The sequence below is a fragment of the Sebastes fasciatus genome, chromosome 7 (genome assembly GCF_043250625.1).
Source record: "Sebastes fasciatus isolate fSebFas1 chromosome 7, fSebFas1.pri, whole genome shotgun sequence".
Lineage (NCBI taxonomy): Eukaryota > Metazoa > Chordata > Actinopteri > Perciformes > Sebastidae > Sebastes > Sebastes fasciatus.
The window spans coordinates 21960702-21981402 of NC_133801.1; the positions used below are offsets into that span (position 1 = coordinate 21960702).

Genomic DNA, 20701 nt, shown 5'->3' on the forward strand with positions numbered 1-20701 from the left:
AAAGGTCACATATTATACTCCATCTAAACTAGTTATTATAGGTCTCAGACACCTCCAAACCATGTCTCTGAAGTTTTTTTTTCAAAAAAACAATCAGATCATGCATTCCAGCATGTCTCTATAACCTCTGTTTCAGCCCATTTCCAAAAGTGCTGATTTCTGTGTCTGTAGCCTCTGTCTCCTCCCACTCTGCTCTGATTGATCAGCGTTTTCTGTCAATCAAACGTCCTCAACAACAGCGTCACCCTCCCCCTCCCTCCCGGAGAAGCTCTCTCTCTCTCTCTCTCTCTCTCTAAAGAGAGAGAGAGAGAGAGAGAGAGAGAGAGAGACGAGTGGAGAGATAGCAGCTAGAATAAAGTTTATAAACCACTTTAAAGTTTATAAACCACTTTAAAGTTTATAAACCAGAAACTTCACCCAGCGCACGTTACCGGAGGAATCTGATCAGAAATCGGCGACACATGATGAACATCTGCGGTCCAGATTCCAGGTTTTCCTGACGGTTTCTCTCAGGTAAATAATGCTGTTTATATCTCTGTTAGTTAGCTCAGTGTTTACCTCATGCATCAACTCTGTAAACCGTAAACATACACTCTGCTTTACGTCAGTCTTTACAGATCCATCTGTGAGAAATGACCGACAGAATCATCCCAGAGGAGAGCAGATAGCTGAGAGCAGACAGCTGAGAGCAGACAGCTGAGAGCAGATGGCTCTGTTTACATGGAGATACAAAGCTAACCCGGTAGCATGTAGCTAACCCGTTAGCATGTAGCTACATGCTAACGGGTTAGCTACATGCTACCGCTATGACACGGTTTGTAAACACAGCGACCATCAGGGTGGAAAATAGAAGATGTGAAACAGTAGTCAGTTCATTATTTCTGCTAAAAGATAAATGTATGGAAGATCAGAGTAATGGTATATTATTTACAGTAGTAGCTGTCTCTGTGTTACCATGACTACAGACCACCGGAGCTTAGCTTACCATAGTTTACCAGAGCTGAAGACTTTCTCCTGTACCATGTCAACATAACTAACTAACAGGTGGGATGATTACAAATGCTGTGAATAATTAATATTGTCATCTGTCTACTCAAATAAAGTTTGACTGTGAAACAGAAATGTGTTGTGTTGCTTACAAGTCACTATTTACTACCTGTACTCTTCTACATGCATGACATCAAATATATATAATATATAAATATCATCTGTTTAAACAGTGTAATTACATAAAGCCTTTGTGAAAGAACATGTTATATTTAGATGATGGGAGTACATGAAGCCTGTTCTGCTGGTTCTTGCAGACTAACTGTAGGAGCTACTTTGCTCAAGTTCGGTTGAGGAGGAGAGACAGTGACGCGCTGTGGGGCGGGGTCAGCTACTGAAGGTTCTCTCTGGTTCGACCAGGAAACCCTCACGTGGCTTGCATTCTCTAATGACGTCAGGATACAAGGAAAAAAGCGAATTTTTTTTCTGCACCCATTTCCGGACAAACGGAGGAGGAGAAAAAGAGAGAGGATGGTCTTTTATGATACTATGGTGGCCTGTAGACACACTGGGGACAGATATTGATGTTTAAAAGACATGGAAAAGTGCATTTTGCATAATAGGTGACCTTTAAGCAGCACCCGCGGGGTCCCTTTTCCTTTGTAGTTTGCCTCCTTTGTTTGTTATTTGTAAATCTAAAGTTACCGGGCGATCTTATAAATAACTTCAATGCAATAAATAACTTTTACCAAATCCATCTGGTTTTATGTTTCTTCCCTCTCCCCTAGAGAGCTGGGTCGTAACATTCCTGCTGACTTTTCTGACCAAGGGGGATTTTCACTTTCAAAGCAGTCAGCAACAGTCCGCCCCACTGTGAAATATGCAAGTACTGGAGACTGGAATTTTTAAGGCTTGTATGCACACCTTTGGAAATCTGGTATTCTGCAGACTTTGCTTAAGGGATTAACCCATAATTCATAGTGTTGTGATATTAAAACAGCAATGGGGAAAAGTAAAACAAAACAAAAATCATACACAGAACATGGTTGCTTAAAATATTTTTTCTGGTAGTATAAACACACATGTCACTATGTGTAACCTAAACTTGTTTGCCCTTATGATAGCAAGGCAACTTCCAAATATGTTGATTTGCTACAACAGCGCTGTTTTGCTGACAATCAGGAAGAGAAGAGCAAACACTCCAGTTCATCAAACTACATATGGGATTTGATCCTAACGTTACTGTCCACAGAAATTTCTCTGTCCAGGTTATATTATTTCTAGGGCTGTCAAAATGAATGCGATAATAACATATTAATGCAAATTTGTAACTTGAGATTTTTAGGTCGTAGCGGGCTTTTAAAGGTAGAGTGAAGATACAGGCATCATATGAAACTAGAAAACATAAGAAATAGGTTGAAGCTTGTCGCGTTTAAATAGCGGTCCAAACTTACGCTAAATTTTGGCAAGGAAAAACTGTCATGGCCATTTTCAAAGGGGTTCCTGAAGATATGTGAATGAAAATGGGCAAGCATATTTGTCCACTCCTGTGTTAAGACAAGTTCTAAATACTTGACAAATCTCCCTTTAAAGGTCACCTATTATGCAAAATGCACTTTTCCATGTCTTTTAAACATCAATATCTGTCCCCAGTGTGTCTACAGGCCACCATAGTATCATAAAAGACCATCCTCTCTCTTTTTCTCCTCCTCCGTTTGTCCGGAAATGGGTGCAGAAAAAAAAATCGCTTTTTTTCCTTCTCTTCTGACGTCATTAGAGAAATGCAAGCCATGTAAGGGTTTCCTGGTCGAACCAGAGAGAACCTTCAGTAGCTGACCCCGCCCCACAGCGCGTCACTGTCTCTCCTCCTCAACCTAACTTGAGCAAAGTCTGCAAGAACCAGCAGAACAGGCTTCATGTACTCCCATCATCTAAATATAACATGTTCTTTCACAAAGGCTTTATGTAATTACACTGTTTAAACAGATGATATTTATATATTATATATATTTGATGTCATGCATGTAGCAGAGTACAGGTAGTAAATAGTGACTTGTAAGCAACACAACACATTTCTGTTTCACAGTCAAACTTTATTTGAGTTGACAGATGACAATATTAATTATTCACAGCATTTGTAATCATCTCACCTGTTAGTTAGTTATGTTAACATGGTACAGGAGAAAGTCTTCAGCTCTGGTAAACTATGGTAAGCTAAGCTCCGGTGGTCTGTAGTCATGGTAACACAGAGACAGCTACTACTGTAAATAATATACCATTACTCTGATCTTCCATACATTTATCTTTTAGCAGAAATAATGAACTGACTACTGTTTCACATCTTCTATTTTCCACCCTGATGGTCGCTGTGTTTACACACCGTGTCATAGCGGTAGCATGTAGCTAACCCGTTAGCATGTAGCTACATGCTAACGGGTTAGCTACATGCTACCGGGTTAGCTCTGTATCTCCATGTAAACAGAGCCATCTGCTCTCAGCTGTCTGCTCTCCTCTGGGATGATTCTGTCGGTCATTTCTCACAGATGGATCTGTAAAGACAGACGTAAAACAGAGTGTATGTTTACGGTTTACAGAGTTGATGCATGAGGTAAACACTGAGCTAACTAACAGAGATATAAACAGCATTATTTACCTGAGAGAAACCGTCAGGAAAACCTGGAATCTGGACCGCAGATGTTCATCATGTGTCGCCGATTTCTGATCAGATTCCTCCGGTAACGTGCGCTGGGTGAAGTTTCTGGTTTATAAACTTTAAAGTGGTTTATAAGCTCTATTCTAGCTGCTATCTCTCCACTCGTCTCTCTCGAGAGAGCTTCTCCGGGAGGGAGGGGGAGGGTGACGCTGTTGTTGTTGAGGAAGTTTGATTGACAGAAAACGCTGACCAATCAGAGCAGAGTGGGAGGAGACAGGCTGTGAATCAGTGGTTTTCAGACAGAGGCTGAATTAGGCTCTGAGGCAGGCAGACTCAGGCTGCAGTATGAGAAGAATAAAGGGTTTTTTGAACATTGCAGCATGTAAACATGTTCTAGTGCAACATTAAAATACATCTATGAACCTGGAAATGAGCATAATATGAGACCTTTAAGATACATTTTGAACAGATAGAAAACGTGTGATGAATTTGCGATTAATCTTGATTATATATTTCAATTGATTGACAGCCCTAGTTATTTCACATAGTGCTGTCTTGAGTGTTCACGTATTATGCCAAAATTGTTACCCCCACTGCTAGTCACTTAAATCGCCACTAAGTTAGCCACTTAAGTTAATTACTATTACAGTGTTAAATATTTGGAGTACTTTGTTTGCACATCGAAACCATCTGTTTTCTATACCAGTGTATTCTCTTCAGGATGGCAGGGAGGCTGAGGCCAAAAAGCAAGGTGAGAAAAAAGTTGGACCCTGGAGAGGGTGCAAGTCTATCACAATATATAATGACTCACAAACACATTTACACACTCAAGAAATGTAAGAAATACCTAACCCTCACATGTTGGCTGGAGTTAAAAGCCAGACATTTTGATAAGGAGAAGAGCTGAAACAATTAATCAATCGACAGAATTGACATTTTTGGGCTCCTCACAGGCATTTCTTCACTTTTTCCTGGCACTTAAATGATTCATCAATTTATTGAAAAACTAATGGAAAGAAGAATAAATTGAAAGATGAATCAATCAATGGGAGGCAGCTATTCTAACCAGCGAGCAGCTGTGTCAGCCATAAGCTTCATGTTGCTATAAAACTATTCAATGACACATAAAAGAATATTCAAAAAATGTCTTGGGCAGCTGTTACTGATTTTTTTTTAATAAAAGATTGTCAACAGTGTGGGAGCATGCGGCCTCTTAACATGAACTGAAGCAGATTTTCAAACTAAAATGGCCTGAAATAGATGTGAATAAATGTCACAGGCCATAAATAACCCATTTGTTTATTTTCCATCACATCACTGATCATGAAAACCACTAGTAAAACATGAATCAAACAGTTAGATATTAGTTCAACATGTACCACTTGAGCCATGTGTAACAGTGGATAACAAACAGCCCAGCTGACTGTGCCGGAGTGCTGTCATTAGCCATAACGGCTAATGATTTGGCCCTATCATTAGCTCCCTGTGATAACGATTTTGTACTGCACCCACCCAAAACTAAAAACACTGCCAGGCTAAGTAGTGCTTTTTTTCACGCTGTAAATGGTGTTTTGGCTAATTGAGCACTGCGGTTAAAAGCTTTCCGCGGACTTGGCGTCATCTGTGACGTAAAGGAGCTTCGCCGTCTGAGCGGCAGTGTTTCTCTGCGAGCTCACCAGCTGTTTTATTCCAGTTATAGTTTCTACAAGCTGCGTTGTATCGCCTCCGTCCATCATTGTCTGTGATTCTTCTGCCCATATATCCATCTACGTCGTTGTCTCAAAGGCTTATCCCTCTGCCCAGTTAAATGAGGTTTTAAGGTCATTAACTGATCCAGGCTATTATACTAATGCACCAGGGGTGTTCCAGATTTGATAAATGATTGGAAAGAGATAATGAGACTTATATAGACATCTTGTATTCGCAGTGGCACACGGTGAGACGTGAGAGAGAGAGAGAAGACAAAGAACACAGGATGTTTTTTTACTCTGTTGGCTTCAAAGAAAAAAAACATGTTTGTCGTCAGGTTCCTAACATTTGGCATAATGGGCCAGCGGTTTGCAGCTGGTGTGTGTTGCCTAATAAATGTGCAGTATTAATGTGTGTGTGTGTGTGAGAGAGTGAGTGTGCGTGTCATTGGCCAGTCTGGCAGCACTCTCAGTCCTCAGACAGGCCGTTCTTTGTGCTGCATCTGATGTCATAATTTGTCTGACGTATACGCTTGCCGAAAGGAACCTTTCGTCAAAAAAGCGCATGAGTGTGTGTGTGTGTGTGTGTTTGTGTATTCTCATCCAAGCTCTCATCCAGACAGCGTTTTCTTGATTGATGGTTGTCTTTGGGAGCAGGAAGGAGAGGCGATGCCATCGGGAGAGAATTATTAATGCACAGTGGTTTGGGACGGTGTCCAGACTACAGTTGTCACACTGGTCACGGTTTTCGGTAGTCTGAGGGGAGATCAGACACAGCGTGTGCAGAAAGAGAAAAAGAGAGAGAATGCGGAACAGATCAGAGGCGTTTTGGATTATATGTGGTTAAATTGGAATGAGTCATTCTGGACGGGTATATTATAAGATCATTTAGAATCGATTGGGCGATTACTGGGTCTGGTAGTGGAAAGCAATGCGCCATCCAACCCTTGGAGGATGTAGTTATCTGCCAGTAAAAGACGCTGCTGAAGTCAGTCAGACAGACCGCTTTGATTAATATTAATCTCCCTCTTTCTGTTTTTCGTACCTCTCTCTGACTGTCTACCTTTCTCTTCTTCTGTTCTTGTTTTTGTCTCTGTTGCCAGTCCGTGAGTGGAATTCTGCCACAGGTTTTATTCTCTGGGATTCCACAGACACACATTCTGCAGAGAGCTGCCAAACCACCACAGCCAACAAATAAGAGTGACGGTTTTTAGGTTTTGATCGTATAATCCCACAGCATAAAAGCACCAAAAAAATTGTAAATCGGTGACTTCATAAACATGTGACCTTGAACCTTAGTTTGGCAGATATGGTTACAGAGTGCAACAGGAATGAGTCCTAAAACCCGGAAATGACTTAGCATTTTTCTACTTCTGGTTTCCTCGTCTGAAAGTCGATGTTTTTTGTTTTTTTAATGGGATTTTAGTTAGATGCCTGAAATAAGGTCTGTGACTAACACAAGATTAAGAGATTTTAACGTTTTCTTCTAAGACATAAAATACATCAATAAATACCCCACTCGTGAATTTTGAAGCCTTTATATGTCTTAAAAACGGTGGTTGCTAATGAGTGGCTAAACGTCATCATGCCGACTCGTCCGCCTTTACAGCCTCGTTGTGTATACGCGCGTTCATGTGACCGTGGTGTATAGTTCGTTTATAGCCCAACTTTAGCTTTTTACTTCTGCCAATTGCATTCGTGCTTCAAAAATCATGGAAGTGGTGTTCATTTGTGAAGATTATCTTGCTGAACAAAACGTGTAACATGTATTTTCTGCTGTAATCCAAAACCCAATGGAAAAAATCCTATTGGGTTTTTGTTGAGGGAACCAGGGCGATGCTAACTTCCTGGTTGTCCTACAAAAAAGACGTCAGGAGAAAATTAACTTTGTCCAAGATCTTTCTCTGTCTCAGCAACTCACTGTCGCGAGATCTGGCAACTAACATTTGCGAATGCCCTATAGCTAACTCATTTTTGTATTGCTAAATACAGCTGTTAAATATAGCAAAATACAATATAAATACGTAATGCAAATATAACCCAATCTGCTTTAATCCTTCCACACTATGTTCACAACATTTCCAAATGAGGTGGGGGGGATGCTCAGAAGATAGGAAGTGTATATCATTTTATACCATTGGCGCAGCTTGTAATGCGTCATATTTGTTATAGAGCATCTTTGGTATGAGTGTCTCATACTTTGAATGATTATTAACTTCCTAAAAATATCCATTTCACTATTCTTTAATTGTAACTCATTTCAACGACTTGGATCAAACAGATTAGCTTTGTGAGAAAAGAACAAAAAATAACTGACCTCATAAAGAACATGAGTGACATGAGCAGCAGCACCAGAAGATATATTTGTGTTTACTGCAATAAAGTAATGCTGCTAGATCATGACTATACAAAACCAGAAATAAAAACTAAAAATGGTGTGGTTAGAAATGATTTTATATTATTTATTTTTTTTATTTTAAGAATAGATTGATGAATGGATTAAAAAAAATGACGATGATGACCTGCATTTTAGCCTCTAAGTAAGAAAACGTGTTTGGGATTTGCCTTTACTATATCTTCACATGAAGATCAATCTTCTTTTGTTTGCGGTATCTGCTCATCTACATCTACGTATCTAATGTAGCATAACCCAGAAGGATATAATTATCTCTTGGCCAAAACTGTGGTCGGTTTCTTGTAAGGCATTATGTATAATTGCAGATTCCACTGATCCCTCTAATCCTTCTTACCACACACTGTTCTGCTAGCACACTATCCCTGTGTAGAACTTTAGATGTTGAAATTTAAAAACAATAGATGTAATAAATCACATGTGGTAAATGTTAGACTATTGTCTTTTTGACCATTGTGCTCATTTACATTGCCAATGCCGTTTAGTGAAAATACAGTGTCTGCATGGCAAAGTTTACAACTGAAACTTTATACCTGCGATAATACATTTTTGTTGACCACTTGGTGGCAGCAGAAACAAACTGTAAACACAGCATTGACATATTATCACCTTATCTTTTTTGCTGAAGAAGACGTTAGCAAACAATTGCCTATTTATACATTAAAAGATAGACAGCATCATTAGCATTCATTTAGAGTCGTGTTTCCGGCAAAGTAAAGTCTAATATTTGGGCTGCTTTTAGTTCTGTTCTAGTCTACACAAACCCTTGAGGAAAATGCTCTTCAGTTTGTAAAAGCTTCACCATATTCACCAGCTAACCGCAAATCACTTGTCTGTCTGCTGTTTGATGTTGGGAAGGTAGAGGACTGTGGGTTGGTCAGAGCTATTTCACTTAAAGGCCCTGATACACCGAGCCGAAGGTCAGCCGTCAGCCAATTTGGGACTGTCGGTGAGCGTCCGTCGGCCTAGTTTTTGCGGTGTGCCGCGCACCGTCGGCTCTAGTCTGCCTGTATTGTGTTTTTTTTGGCCGACTCATGTTGTATCGGTGGTGGAGCCCGTCGTTGAGAGAAATCACTCTGATTGGCTGTTCAGCTTAAACAAATCAGTGCACGAGAAGAGAAGTGAGGAAAGCAAGCAAACAAGTAAAGTCAAGAGGGCACAAAGAAGGCTCTTCTCATTTTTCATCTTCATCTCATTTGATCATTCCAATAAACAGATATTTTCACAACGATATGGCCATTTAATGAAGCTAAGTGGCGAGTGAGAGTGGTGTGAAAAAGGTCGTCAAACACTGCTTTGTTTCATGTACGTATCATGTCCTCGGTTCCGGTTTCCCTTTTTGAATGACAAATACAGACTACCACTACCTGCTGGTAAGGAGAGTTATTTCATCTCACACAGGCGCAGAACGTATGTGGTAGTTGGCCGTTGGTGGTAGTCTTTGCGGTGTGTTCGAGTGCAACTTTTTGGCCAAGACAAAGGCGAAGTAAGGTGACATAATATAGGCGGCCTTCGTAGTTCTCTGATGTCTCGGGTGCGTGGAGCTTAGTTTGAAAAAAGGTTGATGAGAGTCTTGAGACTGAACCAAAACAGTAAAGCTGCAGTCCATAAAACCAAAACAATGACCCGAAAGACACTAAAATGCTCAGTGGCTTTATCACTAATATATACTTGTTTCACATTACACAGTGTGGTGGCAGTTTCTGTTAAAACAAGACACAAACCAACGTAACAACTTGTCTTTCAGTGAATTTAATAAAAAGGCATACATTAATAACTAAAGCATCTGCAGATGGACTCACGAGCACAGCCACCTGTTGTGGACTGTGGCAAGTGAGCCCCGAATACAAAGAGTAGTCAGTATTTATACATTTAAAGCATAACACGAAGATAAGTGCAAAGAAGAAAAGAAGAGAAGGATAGAAAGTATATCAATGCGTCAGCACACAGCAGACAACAGAGCATCACAAGACATAACAAGTATTTCAGCAATCTGTTGTTTGCAGTTACAGAGACCTAAAATGTCAGGTCACTGTCCTATGGTGACGAAGTGGAACATGTGAGGCCCTGAGATTATCTAAAGGTACAGTGTTAAACTGCAGATATGAAAATTGCCATTACAACAGTCATTGGATCCCTTGCTGATATTAAAATACTGATCAGAGCAGCTTTGGAAATATGTCCTGTCCAGAGGGTGGGAATTAAAAGGTTAACACAATCCAGGGTCCTTACTTCCTGTTGTTGTGTGGACGGCCTCGTTGAGGTAACCTCGTCCTCATAGAAGATTATGTGATGCCGATTAAAACCACGTTGTTGCTGAGGTCAGGAGCAGCCACACGTTTGATACCTGAAGCTGCAGTGAAAATGCCGCAGTGGTAATTGAAGTAAGTCAAGGTTAGGACACATAATGTGTGCGTATTCCATATAGGCACCTGGGAATTCAATTTGCTGTATTGTTCCCCATCGTACTGATGAATAAGCATCAATATAAGCATTCTGTTATATTATCCTAAAAAGACATAATAGTGAATGTGTGTGTGCGTGCATGTGCATGTCCAGGAGCTGATATATGGCTGAAAGCTATCTGGTGTAATGAGGCCAAGGTGATTTATAAGTGCAGAATGCTCCATTCCCCAGCGTGCACATGCAAACACATACACTTAAGAGCGGGACTGTGACAGCTGCTTCACTTTCTCTTTAAATGGCTTGCCAATTAAAAGCAAGGGAAACTTTGCTTTGCCACAGCCAAAGCCAAAGCCTGGCAAAAAGCAAATTGGTTCAAGTTTCAGAATCTATATTTGTGATGATGAGACGACCGTATGTGGAGGCTGTTTACCAAAACCTTGCCCTGACAGAAGTTTGGTTGCTTTGAATGAGGAAATGATAGAATAAATGTAGTGCAAAAGGGGTTGCTGGGAGAACAGACCAGTCTAGACAATCACTTGAAAGGTATGGGAGGGAGACAGACAGAGAGGAGACAAGGAGGAAGATGGAGCACAGAGACAGACGCTTGTAGTCTGTTAGCATATTAGCGTCTGAGTGGAGGACAGGCAGACAGGTGAAGGCAGAACAGAGTCTGGTAGTCATATGCTTGTAACCAGAGGGAGCGCTGCTTTGGATCAGACAGGCTCACCATTAACCTATAGTGACACTGTTTCGAGAGTGGAGGGAAACAGCAGAGAAAAGGGGGTTAGGAGAGGAGCCAGCGCATTAACAACGCAGTCAGTGATCGGTGGGGACTTCACGCTCACGCAGGATTGAATTGTTCAAACAACATCAACACGGGAATAGATAATGGGGCTATTGGCGAGAACAGAGGGGTAGGACGAGGTGCTGACCTTTCTGAATGCAGCCGATAGAATGCAGAGAGGTAAATCCTCATTACTACAAGCATAATAATTATGATTTCACCTTCATCCTAATGATAGTACTTTAATGTGTTCACAGCGGTGTCTATCTCCAAGGAACAAAACCGTGCTTCTTTCAAAAACATATTAATGATGCTACACATCAGATTGCACTGTGATTCCACCCCACTGTGTTATTCCGCAACTACAGCTGATCGAGCAGATATAACCACATGAAAGCCACGGACCTCGCAATTAAGAAAATAAGAGGGCCAAAACCATCAAAAGAAAAACATCCCTCTAACAAAAGCGTTTTCAATCCATCATAATGTTGTGTTTATGTTCCTTCAAGTTCTTCTTTAATGTCCCTCCAGCTTTGCTGAAATTATATTTCAGGGTAAAAGAAGTTCATGTGTTCAGTCTGCTGATTCAATATTAATTAATCACTTTAGTTCAGTGGTTTCATAAGAGAAGATCGAAGGTTTATTCAAATGATGGATTCGTGATGAAACTCCCTTTAATTTTACAATTTGTCTAGAAAACGTTCAAACTGCGTTTTATTTTAAAAATGCCATTGCATAAAACTTAAAAGTTTAACAGAAGAAGACATTTTTAAACATGTCAGAAAGTGATTTAAACAGATTTGACAAACAGTTTTCATTTATTGACACATTCAGCTGACACGGACTCATTTGGAGTTATGTTCACAAACTGTATAAGAAGTGAACGTAGTCACCGTGACATCACCCATTAGTTTGAGGACTGCCGTTTTGAAGCATCGAGTTTGGTTTGGCCATCGCCATCTTGGTTTTTTGCAACCAGAAGTGACACGAGAGGGTGGAGCTAAGTAAAACCCAACGCTGAATAAGACATTTTTAGGTGACAAAAAATTGTATAATTAACTTTTATGAACTGAAAACACACTGTAAAAGGGTTAAAGTTGTAAGATGAAAACACGGACAACTCCCAGAGTGGACAATGCTGTGGTAGCGACCTGTCAATCACAAGGTAGCCACGCCCTAAAACATACCCTGCTTTATGGTCTATTTGACTCTAAATGGGACCATAATTTACAAAATGAACATCATGCTGTATTGAAGAAGACTTGAAATTAGCGATTGAGACCATAAACTCATGTTTACAATGCTTACCGAAGTGATAAATCAAGTAGGGTCATTTTTCTGGAGCACCTGATGAATGTTAATTCAGTATTCACTCCCCTTTCCTGTATTTTGCTCTCCACATGCTTCTTTAAAAAATATCTGACTGCAAAATGCTCCACTGTGTTCTCCAGCTTGTCTGTGTGCTGTTTGGTGCTGAGCAGTCAGTGTTACATTGGGCTTTTAGAGATTTTTTTTGCTGCCTGCTGTGGCGGAAAAATACATTATGAGAGCGGTGAACGTGAACCAGAAGTTGCAGGCCGTGAAAAGTTAAAAAAACACAGAGGTAAAAGATGCCAAAAAGGTTCACAGAGCTGCAGAGTTGGTGATAATTCTCTGTGGGCTCGTCTCTATGAGAGACACCTTTCAAATTACACACACTGCCGTCATTTGATCTATTATATATACATAGAAAATATGGAGTAAAGCCGCATTAAAGTTGCAAGCCAATGAAGACATTGCCTTCAAAGAGTGCTTGGGGGATTTTATATAAGCTTGGCATTGTCACAGTTAATCACACACACACACACACACACACACACACTCACGGCTGGAGTTGAAATGCTAGAGTCTAGTCACCCGCGGGGAATGTGCCTTGAAAATCAAAAGACATTAACCAATTAGCGCTGATCAATAGTCGCAGCCACACAGGGATGAGCCAGACTAGGAGCGTTGTTAATGCGTGCCTCCGGGCCAATCGGCAGGCTGGGAGCGCTATTACTCTCAGCTCTCAGCCAATGAAAATGCTGGAAGAACTCTTGACATCCTGCTGCTCTCCAATGCAAAGTACCTCTCCCGCTGTAGCTAGGCAGAACAGGCTGCACGAGGAAATAAAAGAGGAGAGGAGGGAGGAATAGAGGGAGAGTGTGCATGTGTTGTGAAAGCAGGTGTCATAGTGGGCTGCAATGGGCAGCAGGTAATCCCACTGAGATAAGCAGTAGCATGACAGCCAACCTTTAATTCCCCATGGGAGGTGGTGCTGTGGAGTTGTCGCCAGGTTGTTCTCCCCATCCCCTAGAAATAGATTTATATAAAGGCGTAATGGGGAGATAGGGATGCATCTTGATGGGGGAAGATTGAGGCGAGAGAACAAGAAAGAGCGAAAGCGACAAAAGGCAGAGAGAGGGTAGTACTTCTGCTTCGCGCATTATGCACACAGACGAGCATGTTCGCATACACATGATCCCAGCAGCGCCTCGACTGTTCTGTATTCATGCTGAGGAGAACAAATATCAGCGTGGGGCTTTGGATGTATAGGGGGATGGAGGCAGGAGGGAATGAAGGAGAAAGGGGGAGTAAAAAAAAAAAAGAGGAGGAGATATCTAAAATATTACACCTATCCGGGGGAGTGTTCAGTGGAGCAGGCATTATGAGAGCGTAAATTACATTCCCTCCTTCTCCCCTTGGGCTGCCGGCTGCTGGATGAATATAATAGGCCAGACACACACACATACACACACACACACACACACACACTGCGCTGCCTATAGACACTGGCAGAATATCAGATAAAGCGCCATGATGTGTTTATGTTTATTGTCGCAGAAGTCTCCAATCATGCATCGATCTGTTCTCCAGCCTGTTCTTTTCTGAAATGATGTAAAGTATTGACACGTAAGTCATTTATTTCAATTGGGAGGAGATCAATAGTGATTCACTGGGGCCATGTAAAACATCCGGCATCAAGTGGGACAGCGTCTAAGGTGGCAGGACGGAGGAGAGCGCGTGGCTTTGCTAATCAAAATTGCTATTCGCATGATTATCCATAGTTAATCGCGATTAATCGCAAATTACATTTTTTATCTGTTCAAAATGTACCTTAAAGGGAGATTTGTCAAGTATTTAACACACTTATCAACATGGGAGTGGGCAAATATGCTTGCTTAATGCAAATATATGTATATATTTATTATTGGAAATCAATTAACAATAAAAAAAAATACAAACATTGTCCAGAAACCCTCACAGGTACTACATTTAGCATAAAACAATATGCTCAAATCATAACATGGCAAACTGAAGCCCAACAGACAACAACAGCTGTCAGTGTGTCAGTGTTCTGACTTGACTATGACTTGTCCCAAACGGCATGTGATTATCATAAAGTGGGCATGTCTGTAAAGGAGAGACTCGTGGGTACCCATAGAACCCATTTTCATTCACATATCTTGAGGTCAGAGGTCAAGGGACCCCTTTGAAAATGGCCATGACAGTTTTTCCTCGCCAAAATTTAGCGGAAATTTGGAGCATTGGTTGGTACCAATGGATTCCTTAGGTTCATATGATGCCTGTATCTTCACTCTAGCTTTAAAAACCGCTACAACCTAAAAATCGCAAATTGCGTTAAAGAAATTAGTGGCGTTAAAACCAATTTGCGTAATTATCGCATTAACTTTGACAGCCGTAGTAGAAAGCTCTTTGTCTTTCTTTTCAATTTTTACTTTACAACAGTAATTCAAAGAGATGTGTTCTTGACCTTTTTGAACTTGAGCCTCTTTTCCTTGGAACATAATTTGTCATAAGAAAAGAAAAAAAGACCTTTTGAATGAAACAGTTTACCGCACACGTTGAACACTAGAGCTGAAAATGATTTGTCGACTGAGTGATTATTTGTTGAATGGAAAATTAATCTATTTTTATAATAATTAATCAGTTTTCAAGCAAAAATGTCACACATTCATTAGTTCCAGATTCGTAATTCTGATAATTTGCTGCATCTCAATGTCTTATGTGACAGTAACGGACAAAATGAGTGATTTAAAGATGTCACATTGCTGTGTTAGAAGTTGCGATTATATAATATTCTGACATTTAATAGACCAAATGATAATAGATTAATCAAGAATAAAACATTGCCAGATTAATGGATAATGAAAAGTATGCATATCATCATTGGGACAGAGCATTATTCTCTCTGTCTCTTATTTTGTCGCTCTGTGTATTACAATCTGTTAGCAGAAGCAGATAGACAGCTAATCCTCTTTATCTCTGCTCTTGAAGTTAATTTGTCTCTCGATGGAACCTAGAGAAAGTAGGGGAAGGTAGCGAGTGCACAGCTTAAGGTGGCGAAGGGGGAAGAGAAAGCAGAACTGATCGGTCTTCTTTACGACAGAGCCTGTGGCAGGCCCAGATGTCAGGGATGTTAGGTCAGCGCCTGCTAAATCGGAGGGCAGCAACTTGAGTCAAGGCTCATTACTTCTTTACATTAGGCAACCGTTAAAGAAAACACTATTCTAATTCTCCTCCTTCCATGTCTCTATCCTCCTCATCCCTTCCTCCTCGCCTCCTCCTCCTCCTCTCTCGCCCCATCAGGGCCGCTGTTCCAGGGAGAACTGTAAGTACCTGCATCCTCCCCCCCACCTAAAGACCCAGCTGGAGATCAATGGGAGGAACAACCTCATCCAGCAGAAAAACATGGCCATGCTGGCTCAGCAGATGCACCTCGCCAACGCCATGATGCCCGGCACACAGCTACAGCCAGTGGTGAGAGAACACATGAAAATACACATTACACTAAGTTTCTACACACGTAATGTACAAACTCTTCATAAACTCTTCACTCTTCTTAAAACGTATCTGAAGTTATTGACAGAGCAAGAACTCTAAATGGAATGAATTCATTTGACCCTTATACATGAATGGCACAAAGATGATTTATGCCTCTTTGAGATGTTTGAATTTTTACTGGATATTAACGCAGGGCTCGACATCCCGTTGTACCGGGAGGCCGAAAACAATATGATCGGGGAAGATGACAATTCATTTTTAGGGACGAGAGTTGAAAGAAAAATACCTGTTACATTAGAATGGACGATGATGAATGTAGATGATGTGTAGCGCACACACACACACACTGTCAGTGTCCCCTGATCCATCCCGCACAAACACACACACACACACACACACACAGCAAATACTGCCGGCCTCTGACCTCATGATAGAGTTTCAAGAGTTTTATTTGCCATTTGCACCCATAAGTACATTGGAATTCTGAGCATTTTACACCGAGTCAGCTTTAAGAAAAGAAAAAAGGTAGAAAAGGCACAAGGTAATTCAGTACAAAATAAGTAGCACATTCAACTCAACACAATAAATAAATAAATTATTAAAATATAAAACGCCCTCAGTGTAGTCAATAAATAAACTAAACTACCCTCTGCATAGGAACGATACCCCCAGAATACAAATATACAGTATATATGCTCCATGACCATGTTAAAAGAACTTGTAGCTCTCTCAAAAATATTGAAAAAAATAAATAATTAATATATTTCAGACAATTACACAATGGAAGGCAGCATATTGCACAGCATTACAGTCCATTCAGTTCAGGTTTACTGTGTATGAGCTAATGAGCTAAGCTTTGTAGTATTAACGTTACCAGTTAGCTAACGTTAGACTGTTTGATGTTAACCTTAACATTATAGTTAACGCTTGCTAATGAGTCAGTAGCCGATGTTTGCATTCAGCGTCAGTGACTGAGCTGATGATAATGTTATTTTAACTGTCAGGAGTCGAAACTACTAATGTTACTATTGTTAGCCACTTATTTACTTGCTTACTCCTCTTCATCCCCTACGGGTAATAAGGCTGCAATGAGATCTCTCCATCGCATTTGTGCTGCTCCTCTCCCCATGACAAGAGGAGCACATTTGCTGGATAATAATTAACAGGGCTGTTGTTTAATTGGAACGTAAAAAGTTTAGTATTGACCAAAATGACACCAAAAACTTAAAATCCTCGTACGAGCTCACGACCTTGAGGCATGGCGGAAGAGCTTCAGAAAAGAAAGTAGGACCTTGAGTCAAAAATTGTGAACAAACTGTCATCTCAGAGCCTAAGGTGATATCTTCAAACATTTTGTTTTGCCCGACCAACAGTCCAAAACCCAAATATATTAAATATACACACATTTGAGAAGGTGGAACCAGAGAATATTTTGTATTTTTGCTTGAAAAATGACATCAAAATAGTTTGGCGACGCATTTTCTGTCGATTGACTAATCATTTAATTGACTAATCGTTTCAGCACTAACATCATTAATATCATGTTAGCCCGGATTAATCAAGCAATGTTTGAACATCGGGGCTCAGGCATCAGACACTAAATCCTTACCATCACTGTGGGAGTATTTTTATACAGCGATCAATAAAGTATTATATTCTTATCATCATGCATCCACCCACACACACACACACACACACACACATGCAGTAAAAGATACCAGAAGTGGCAGTGTGACTGTGCTGCATGCTCCAAGGATCTTCAAGGTGATGGCCGGAGCTCCAGTCAGCCAGTTCAAATGAATCCTTCCCGGTCTGCTCCACGAGACCTTACGGAGTCAATGAGACCTGTCAGTCAGGCTTCAAGTAATTCCTCTGTCTTCTCCTCCGTCCCTTTATGTGTAAGTGAGAGCAGTGGAGTGAATTTGTCTCAGACTATTCAAAAGAGCTTCAGATGCTGCACGCTTGGACACGCACACACACACACACACGCGCGTCTCATGCACACTCAGCCGATGGCTTATCACCCTTATCTTGGGAAGAGAGGCTGAGTCGAGAGGCCCATTGAGATGAACAGAGGAAGCCATGACAGAGTTTAAAGAAGCAATAGATCTCCCTGAGACTGCAAGGCCTTCCCTTTCTGTTTATGTCATGGGGAGAGAGAAAGTAAGGAGGAGGAGGAGGAAGATAGGCTGACAGAGAAGGACACAGCAGAAGAAGAAAGGGAGGAGATAAATGAACAGAGTAAAGACAGGCAGGTAAAGTGAAGGAGATTGGACGACAGCAGCGAGGAGAGATGGCTTTAGGCCTGCACTACAAAGAAAAAGTCAAGAAAACAGAGCCGTGTTTTGTGCAAAGGGAACAAAGGCTAAGACCGGGTGCTAGCCTCTCCAGGAATCAGACGTTCTTCCTCCATCCCTCCCTTGTGTCCTTAGCTCAGCTTCCTGCCCCCCATCCATCACCGGTATCTCTACCCAATTATATCTGCTGTTCTCCCACTTTTTTTTTTTTTGTCTTTAGCTGTCCACCCTCCCTCCATGTGCGTAGGAGAGTGCTTTCATTTCACGCATGGAACTGTGCAGAGGGTGAAGTAATTAGGGTCCATTACAGCTGTCTGTGAGTGATGGTGCTCGTGATGCTTTTTATTACAGAGTCAACGTCAGCGGACAGCCCACATTACAATTATATCTTCTCTACAGTACTGCCTCACTCACTCACTCACTCACTCACTCACTCATTCATTCACTCACCGTTGGTGTACTTGTTTGGTGCAGACAGTGTGTAGAAAGTGAAATAAAACCATAAAAGCCACAGGGGAGAGGCATTCTGGTGGTGTCTTGCATCTGTAATTAGATGTATTAATTAGGCTAGTGTTTAAAAATGTTTGCACCAAAGCCCAGAGTGTTCACGGTGTACATAATGTAGCGATCCAACAATCTCTGAGAAAAATGGAAGTCAGGTTTCTTCAAAAAGGTTAAATTTGATGGATTTAAAGTAGAGATCTGGTGCACTTGTTGGGTATAGACATTCAGAATCAGTAACATATTTAAAATCAAAATATTAAGCGACACTATGTAATTTATCAAAGATGAACTAATACGGTCTCCCTCTTAAAAAACAAATAGTTCAGAAAGTTCTCATACACATTATAACCTGTGTAAAGTATTGCACTGTAATTTGAATATATATTCCACAAAATCAATTTGTATTTAATCCACGTAATCGTGAACCAGGAAGTATAAAGAGCGATAAAGGTGATGGATTGGTGGGTCAAAAAACACCGGACTTTCGCCCAGGAGGACGATGTTCATACACTGTGTGAAACAAGAACTCAACGTTGATTTATTTGTCACATAACTCTCGTACTTTAGTTACGCCACTTCTCTAGTTATTTCAACCCAAACCACGATCTTTTCCTAAACCTAACCAAGTTATTCCCTGTGAAGACGGAAGTTTATTTTGAAAAGACTGTATGCATGTAACAAGCGGAAATTGACACGCTGCAGGACGTTCATAGGAAGAAAATCTGGAATCATTTTTCATAACAAATCATACAAACTGTGATGTAGATACGTTGAAAAGTTCAGTTTATAATCAATAAAACACACCGTTGCTCTACTCAACACATTCAATACTTTTGCTGCTGCCATAGTCTGGTATGATCACTAACTTATATGTTAGCTAATGCTGGCAAACTTTAGATACATGAAGCATGTGCAATATGTGCAATAACGTTATTGCATTGTAAACTCATGACTTACCACTGTTACATTACATTGACCATTATCCTGTAATTGTCACTTGTGGCCACAGTGGACACTGTTCAACAAAAGTTTTTTTTTTACTTTTATAGCCATATTTTCCTTTTCTCATTGTTATTTTAAATTGAATCCACATAAAGCATCTTGTAACTTTGTTTTTAAAGGTGCTGTGCAGATAAAGTTTTTTTTTATTATAGGCTATTATAATTAAATATTTTTGCACATTATGCTCATTTTACAAAATGTCTCCTGACTAGCGTATGAATAACTTTTTGCTCAAGCTTGGTGCTGCAGTATGCAAATGAGTGTCAAAATAGGATTATTGTACAACTTTAAAGACATCGCCATGTATTGGCTCAATGGTTAAACATTTCATCAAGCTAAATGTTGACTGCATGTTCAAATTCAAATTACACTGTAAAAAAACAAAACGTAACATTACTTGGCATAGCATGACCATAGACTGTATATAACAAGTGGACGTAGTCACCGTGACGTCACCCATTGGTTTGTGGACTGCCGTTTTGAAGTCTTGAGTTTGGCATTTTGGCCATCGCCATCTTGGTTTATTGCAACCAGAAATGACACGAGAGGGTGGAGCTAAGTACAACGCCGTGGTAGTGACCTGTCAATCACAAGGTAGCCATGTCTTAAATCATACCCTGCTTTATGGTCTATTTGACTCTAAATGGGACCATAATTTACTAAAGGAACATCATGCTGTATTAAATTAGACTTCAAACTAGCAAGACCATAAACTCAAGTGAGAAGTAGGCTCATTTTCTCATAGACTTCTATACAATCAGACTTCTTTTTGCAACCAGAGGAGTCGCCCCCTGCTGGCTATTAGAAAGAATGCAACTTTAAGGTACTTCCACATTGGCTTCACTTCTCAGACCCTGGAGTTCCCCACTGAGCATGACATTGAAACTCAGCTCTAGCTGATCACATTGCTTATGGAAATCTTTGTAACTAAGAGATTGTCTGAGACATAAGTGTTTTCAATCTGTTGCCATTGTGATTTATAGCAAGAATCTGCAATGTCCTATCATTGTTGGAAACAATTCAATGCTAAGTGAAGACACATTCAGGTCACAACCTTTTTGCAGGATGACATCACTGCATTGCTACAGCCTCATGACTGTGAGTCTCTCCACCGACATCACAGCTGCGAATATCCCAAATTGA

At 40.6% G+C, this 20701-nt stretch overlaps 1 protein-coding gene across 13 annotated transcripts in view; it reads left to right on the forward strand.

Annotated features, from left to right (window-relative positions):
• The window catches only part of LOC141771707 (muscleblind-like protein 1), an 80419-nt gene that overhangs the window by 43562 nt on the left and 16156 nt on the right, over positions 1-20701 (forward strand). For all 13 annotated transcript variants that reach the window (XM_074642257.1, XM_074642251.1, XM_074642261.1 and 10 more), the window contains one exon: positions 15561-15731. In XM_074642257.1, the coding sequence (XP_074498358.1) occupies positions 15561-15731 (171 nt within the window). The remainder of the gene's footprint in view (positions 1-15560; positions 15732-20701) is intronic.